Genomic DNA, 6919 nt, shown 5'->3' with positions numbered 1-6919 from the left:
AGCTTGTTTAGACAAACACCAGATAAAGCATTGGGACTTGATCAACAGCCGATACTGCACCGTGACGTCACAAACCAGTAGGTGGCAGTAGTGTTCTTTGACAAACATGGATGCCTCCAGTAAAGCACATTCACATGAAAATTACTCTTAATTAAAAACACTTATTTATTGAACAGTATGGAATAATTTCATATTTAAAGTACTTTCAGAAGTTTGAATTCTGAATATGACCAGACTATTCCTTTAAAGGCCTGTTGGTTGGGAAAACTGAAGGCTCACAGCTAGTAATTCAGATCTGACTCAGATCAGCATGACGCAGGAAGCTATGGGGAAAAACTGAGCCTTCAAACCACTAAAGCTCCTGTTTTACCTTCCTGCCCTGATAATTGCTGTTGACTGGGATGAAGCATCCCCTTCATTAGACAACAGCTCACAGGGGAGGAGAATACTGATCTGTCATGACTCAGAGCTGAGACCTTCCCAACAGATTAGGCGAACAAAATATTTGATCCAGAACTTGACAGAATTAAACAGTGTTTTCGTTTTTATTTAATCTTTTATTTGTATTGCAGGTTAAGAGGTGGTGTCTTCCTTCTGCTGCTATGCTACCAAATTAAAATGTTCATTTATGAAACAAAACATCTCAGAAATCACTTGCTTCTGTCTACGAGATCCTTTTACAACAAACCCCGGGTGGAACAGAACCATACCGGGTGTGTTACAGTTAGCTAGCCTACAATGGAGCTTTGTTCTCAGATTGCAACTCCTCAGTAACGCCGGTAACACTTAGCTGGCTGCTGTTTAAAACCAATAAAAGAACCGATGTTATGTATCACAGCGACCTTGAAAGGCCAGAGCTGTTGGACGCGGTCGTTAAACAGCAGTTTTCTTCATTGGTTGGATTCTGACAGGACTCTCCTTCTCTGTCACTTTCGCTCTCCGGCTAGCTAGCTAGCTAGCTACCGAAGCTGGTAGCCGCGGCGGCGCTTTCTGTGAAAACTGATCCCGGACAACCACCTTCTAATGCCCGGGCTCAAATTAACCCCGCTACTTACCGGTTAGGTTACAGCTTCTTTTATCAGCTATGGGTTATTAGCTTGGTGTCAGACAGGTTTCGCGGCTGAATCCATGGCCGAAACAGCCGCACAAGATGCAGCTGGCACACAGACTGGGAACGGAGGAGAGGGGGGAACCTTGCTCCCGGTGGACTAGTTACACATCGGTACTTTTTCCAAGACGCACCTCTTTTTTTATTGTATTTTTAGAGAAGCGGCTTTTATCTGGCTTTCAGTCGCCAAAAAACATCCAACTGTAAATAAATCCATTAGGAACTAATCCCGTTATCTAGATTAAACCTCTATTAAAACCAAAAAGGACCAGGCTTGCCTAAAATGCGACTTTATTTAAAAAGTAATTAAAAATCACTCCCATGGTTAATAATTCCTGCTACAACCATCATTTATCTAGTTTTTGGTGTCAATTTCAATGAAATACACATAAAATAAAAGGCCAGGGCTGAATAATCCCCAAAGGGATTGACTTCAAGATCCAGTTTTTATTCTTTTATTAGTTATAACATTAATGTCTGTATTTTTGAGAAAGTGCACCTGACATGCTTTATACCTCAGCCATAAGTACAGCACACAGATCTGATGGAAGCCACCATAATATTCATTAAAATAAACCATGGAAGGTGTAATTAATGAAATATAAGATTCAAAATATTTTAAATATAGGCTTATGCAAGATTTGATGCAATAAAAAAACAAACATTACAACATTGTGGGGAAGCCCAGTTTATTTTCTGTTTTATTTATATAAACAATACAGCCATTTTACTTCAGAGGGATGAAACGGGAAGAGTGTGTGGCTCCGATACCAGGGCGACCGTGCTTGACTGGCTTGTAGGTGATGGAGAACTCTCCCAAGTAATGGCCACACATCTCAGGCTGCAGTGAAAAAAGGACAAAAACTAAATCAGACTGGTGGGATTACACATCAAACAGTGGAATGAAAAGTTGAGCTGGTTTAAGGGTAGAAAATCAAAACTGTTTCAGTCCGTAGAGAAAATGAAAAGCTTCCATCTTGAACTCCCAGCATCGGTCAGAGACGCTCACCTTGATCTCAACCTGGTTGAAAGTCTTGCCGTTGTACACGCCGACCATGGAGCCGACCATCTCTGGCAGGATCACCATGTCCCTCAAGTGGGTCTTCACCACCTCTGGTTTCTCCATAGGAGGAGCCTCTTTCTTCGCCTTACGAAGCCGCTTGAGGAGGGACTGGTGTTTGCGGCGCAGGCCGCGGTTCAGCCTCCTCCTCTGGCGGGCGCAGTACAGCTGCATCAGCTGCTCGCTGCAGAAAAACGACACACAGAAGGTTACAAACTTTTTTCTTTAGAGTTGGAGTTTTATTTCATAAGATCGACTGACATTTTACACACGTTTAGCTTTGCACTCCTGCATCACCTTCAAACTGGTTTCAGCTAAATTCAAAGCATGTCTATGAACTTTGGATTTAGGAAGAGACGACCCAACATAAGCAACAGGGTCACATTTTAAGCATGTTTCTCTCATTCAAGGTTTCTGAAGAATAAACAATTGTTTTAGGAATATTAAGACCCAGTGATTAATGCATCCTATTATAGAAGACAAAGAACAGGTTTCAAAAATGGAACTTTGGAAAACGTAAAAATAAAACCATAAAACTTAAGTTTCATAAACAAAAAATTATACAAAAAAAATAACGAATGAAATCTTAGAAAAAAAGCTTTTGCATACAAAAAAAGGCTCCAAATTGAAAATAATTTTCTATGAAGTTTTTTTTTAAACAATATTCCTCTCTAATATTGGAACAAATTTCTCTCCATATACTACAAAAGAAAAATGTTCCAGTCCTCCAGGGATGGTGTCCTGCACATCTTTGAGAAAAATCTGTTCTAATGGCAGTTATAAGGAGGAGACTTCTCATTCATTACAGAATGATTCACTATATGCTTTCACACAACAGGTGATTGGCCATGTAGGACAAGAAAAAAAACTGTTTTTTGGATACAAATTATTTCACTTTGTCCTGGTTAATCTCATCTTTACCAATATGACCAACTATGGTAAGACAAGAGCACACCAGCACCACATCTGTGCACATCTGTTCACCAGTGAGGAACATTTCAGCTTAGCTATATTCAGGCTTAGCAAAGTGCTAAAATTATGTAGTCAAAAAAGGTTATTTGGTTCTTTAGGGCTGCAAACGCAGAAGAAAGATTTAAGCAGATAACAGGAAGGTCGAGCTTAGTAGAGCAAAGTTATTCTATTTGGACTAAGCTCTCTGTCAGAGGAAACCTGCTAGATGTAAAAATGTCTGCAGCTTTCATGGAAAATACATTTTATAGGGCAGCGATCTCAATATCCTGTCCTCCTGGGGGACTGTCCTTCAAATTATTGTAAATATTTGCCATATAAGGCAAGATGAAGAGAAGAATCAAAGATTGCAGAACAGTGGTCCTACCAGACCAGAGTTTGACATCTGAGCCTTAGTTTTACATCTTTAAGTCAGCAGAAAGGAAGACAAAAAAACTGAAGGTCATGATGGAAGCTGAAGATGTGCAAACAGATGAGACGGCCATTGGACAGAAGATCAAAAAAATAATCTGATATCTCCAGTTCAGATCTCCCAATTACACATTCTGGTCTTTAATAAAATAAATCACCAAACCAAGCATATAAACCCAAATATGACCCAATGTGATATTAATAATTATATTTCTGCTCCTTTAAATAAGGAATCAGATTCTGTGTCATAGGCTCAGGTATTAGACCAACAAGGAGTTTAACTTTGAATCCACCCGGTTATAAACATTCAGAACATTAGTAATGGCATCATTCTGAGTGCAGAAACTGTAGCAGGTCAGAGTCACTTACTAGGACATGTCCAGAAGCTGATCCAGGTCCACCCCTCTGTAGGTGAACTTCCTGAAGGTACGCTTCTTCTTGATCTCGGTGTCCGCCTGCCAGAGTCAAGCATCACTATAGTTAGCGAGTGTGGCTAAACAGGTTAGCATACGCGATTGATTACAACCTAAATACAACCGGACATGTTTATTATTATAAAACACCAACTGAACCGCTTAATTACACGCGTGTACAGAATTTAGTGCGATTTACTTTAAAATTAAACCAAAGGGAACTTTCAATTATCGGTTTTAAGTAGCAAACAGCCGGCCTAAAGCTAAGGCTAAAACACAACCATCCGCAACAATTTAAACCATTTTATGAAACAATATTCATCAGAAATGTTAGAAAAACTCTGTAAAGGTCGGACGATACAACCAGCTGTTAAAATAATTCACAGAAAAGCCCAGATGGACCAGGATAGAGTTTAAAAAGCACTGCTCCAGCAGCGATACCTACCATCTTGCCCGATGATCCAGTGGAAAAGAACGTCCACAAGTCTCGCTCGGCCTGATATCGCGAGATTTAAAACATAAAGCGTCTTCCGGTGGTGTTCCCCTCTGTGAACAGCAGGTGGAGCATGTCGACCATGGAAAAAAAAAAAAGAGACAAAAAAGACACACTTTTAGCAGATTATCAATGTTATTCGTAGTCCCCTGAGATTAAAAAATTTAAATAAATAAATAGATACATAATGATAAATTGATTAAAACATAAGCTGTTTTTCTTGAAGAGCTCCCTTGGTTCTGGGACATGATGGAGATTTAATGTCAATAATTGTCAATAATACTATAAATCTGGGTCAGAATTACAGATGTTTTGTATGTTTTAATGTTTTGTATAATTAGGAGGTTGCTGTATAAAGTAATGATGTCAACATGTAGTTAGTTGCATGATCTTGGTGGAAATGAACACTTCATAAAGTTCATAAAGTGTACTAGCAGAGGGAAGCATGAAGTTGTTGTTTTTTTGATTTAATAAAAAAACATGGACCAGCAGCAGCAGGATCATCACATCAAATCATCACTGACTGACAGAACTTCACTCTGGACCTCAAGTAAACCACTAACTACTTCAAGCCTCCAGGACCTGGATTACCTGATAAAATGCAAAAGATTTTGTTGTTTTTTTTTTTTTTTTGTTGTTGTTCTAAAAGAGTTCTAGTCTTTTTTGTAAGATATTTTCTTCCTTTTTTTTGTATTTTAATTTTTCTGAGGTTTTTTTTTTTCTCATAGTCAGTCTTCTTAGGAAGGTTATTTTCCTTTATAATTTTTTAAAAAATTCCTCTCTGCATATTGTTTGTGACTTCTATTTCAGGACTCTCCATTAAAACGTCACTATGGTGTCATAAAATGACAGCAAACAGTGACAGATGTGATATATTTCCTGGATGTATGTTTCCAAACATCTCTGACTCCATCTACAGCTTTTTCCTTCCACTCAACTTCCCATGCTTTTGCATTCTTTGGTAGAGCACACTGTAAACAGTCATGACTTTTTGTAGATCCATGTCTGAAGGCATATTTATTCCAAAGAAACTTCCATAAGTTTCATTTTATACAACTTCCTTATTTATATATAACTACATTCATGCAGAAAATGAAAGGATTATAATTTTTATCATCACAAAAATCTGTTTAAATCTAAAATCAGTAATGTAATCAGATGAAATATGATCAAAATATAACTGATGCCTAAACTACGATATAGCAATGATCTATTGACATGTACCATGCATTAATAACAGATACTTTTGATGGGGTGTTGGAGTGTTATGAGAAAGGAGTCATAGGTCAATATGGTGGCAGCGGTGCGTGTCTGAGGTGGCGGCAGCAGAGCGGAACCGAAGAATGACTGCTTTCAGTTTTTGTTCTGCTGTATCACTTCCAAAGTCCTGTCCAGTCCTCAGATGACTCTGCAGTATCAGAGGACGGCGTTGATGGAGAAGATAGTGAGGAAAGAGCTTCGATGAAGCCATCATGGCTGAAGGTTTCGACTGTGGAGGAAATGCTTTCTGTTGAGGCTTTTTCTTTTTTATTGTGGAGGTTTTGAGGTACGCTAGGAAACAGTGGAAGCCTTTCAATATGTTTTTGGAAGCGGCAAAGACATCTACTGTATGTTCTTCTTCAAAAAATCTCCTTTTTACTCAAAGAATCAACCTTTCGGCCAAATCTGGACCTCCTTTATCAGTGAAGTTAGAGCCTATCTGCCTATTCAATATCTACATTTAGGTTCAAAGTTCAGATGCAACTTAAGTTTAGAATTTCAGCTTTAAATCAGTAGGTTGAGTAAAACAAGTACATTAAAATGAAAGAAAATGAATCCTTTTTTATTAAATCACAATTGCTTTATTTCAGGGGCTTAAAAGTAATTGCATAAGTTAAATAATCCTAAAATGTTCATTTCCTGGTTGAAACCGAAGTCTTGAGCCTATAGACATCAACAGACGCTGCTTTCCTCATTTTTACAGAAGCTGTTTTAATATATAACATCAAATTATTAATCTCACACTGGAGAAATTCACTCTCTGCATTTAACCCATCCCCTTGGGGAGCAGTGGGCTGCCATTTTGCGGCGCCCGGGGAGCTATGTGGGGTTAAGGGTTTTGTTCAGAGACCCAGAGTGGGGGCTTTGAGGATCGAACCGAGTACTTGCAACTTTCTCAGAGCACACTGCAAAAACAATCTAGAAATGAGTTAACATTTCTGAAATTAAGTGTATTTATCCTTCATTTGAGCAGGTAAATAAGAAGATCTGCCAATGGAATGAGACATTTTACCCTTAAAATAAGATCATCAGATAATATGCACTTGAACGTGAAGACTCCTCCTACCCAGATGCACCACAGAGCGCCACAGGAAATCATTCCTACCTGTGATCATCAATCTCCCTTAAGTGATTCAACCCCCCCCCCCCCGCCCCCGTAATTGACATTTATGCACTATTTTTGCACGCCACGCCTCACTTTACTT

The 6919-nt window shown here is 38.8% G+C and overlaps 2 protein-coding genes across 3 annotated transcripts in view; both read right to left on the bottom strand.

Moving 5' to 3' along the window:
• Nucleotides 1-1186, bottom strand: part of dpp9 (dipeptidyl-peptidase 9) — a 41494-nt gene extending 40308 nt beyond the window's left edge. For both annotated transcript variants that reach the window (XM_015393112.1, XM_015393113.1), the window contains exon 1: nt 1056-1186. The gene's annotated coding sequence lies outside the window, so the exon portion shown is untranslated. The remainder of the gene's footprint in view (nt 1-1055) is intronic.
• Nucleotides 1187-1780: 594 nt separating this feature from the next.
• On the bottom strand, nt 1781-4465 carry rps15 (ribosomal protein S15). Its single transcript, XM_015393123.1, has 4 exons — nt 4407-4465; nt 3918-4003; nt 2118-2352; nt 1781-1949 (listed from the first exon to the last, which is right to left on the bottom strand). The coding sequence occupies exons 1-4, from the start codon at nt 4407-4409 to the stop codon at nt 1836-1838; spliced, it is 438 nt and encodes a 145-aa protein (XP_015248609.1). The 5' UTR covers nt 4410-4465; the 3' UTR covers nt 1781-1835.
• Nucleotides 4466-6919: the final 2454 nt, after the last annotated feature.

The sequence above is a fragment of the Cyprinodon variegatus genome, unplaced genomic scaffold (assembly GCF_000732505.1).
Source record: "Cyprinodon variegatus isolate N-32 unplaced genomic scaffold, C_variegatus-1.0 Scaffold625, whole genome shotgun sequence".
NCBI classification, from domain to species: domain Eukaryota; kingdom Metazoa; phylum Chordata; class Actinopteri; order Cyprinodontiformes; family Cyprinodontidae; genus Cyprinodon; species Cyprinodon variegatus.
Note: the sequence above shows the minus strand (reverse complement) of the source record. Positions and strands in the feature narration are given on the sequence as shown.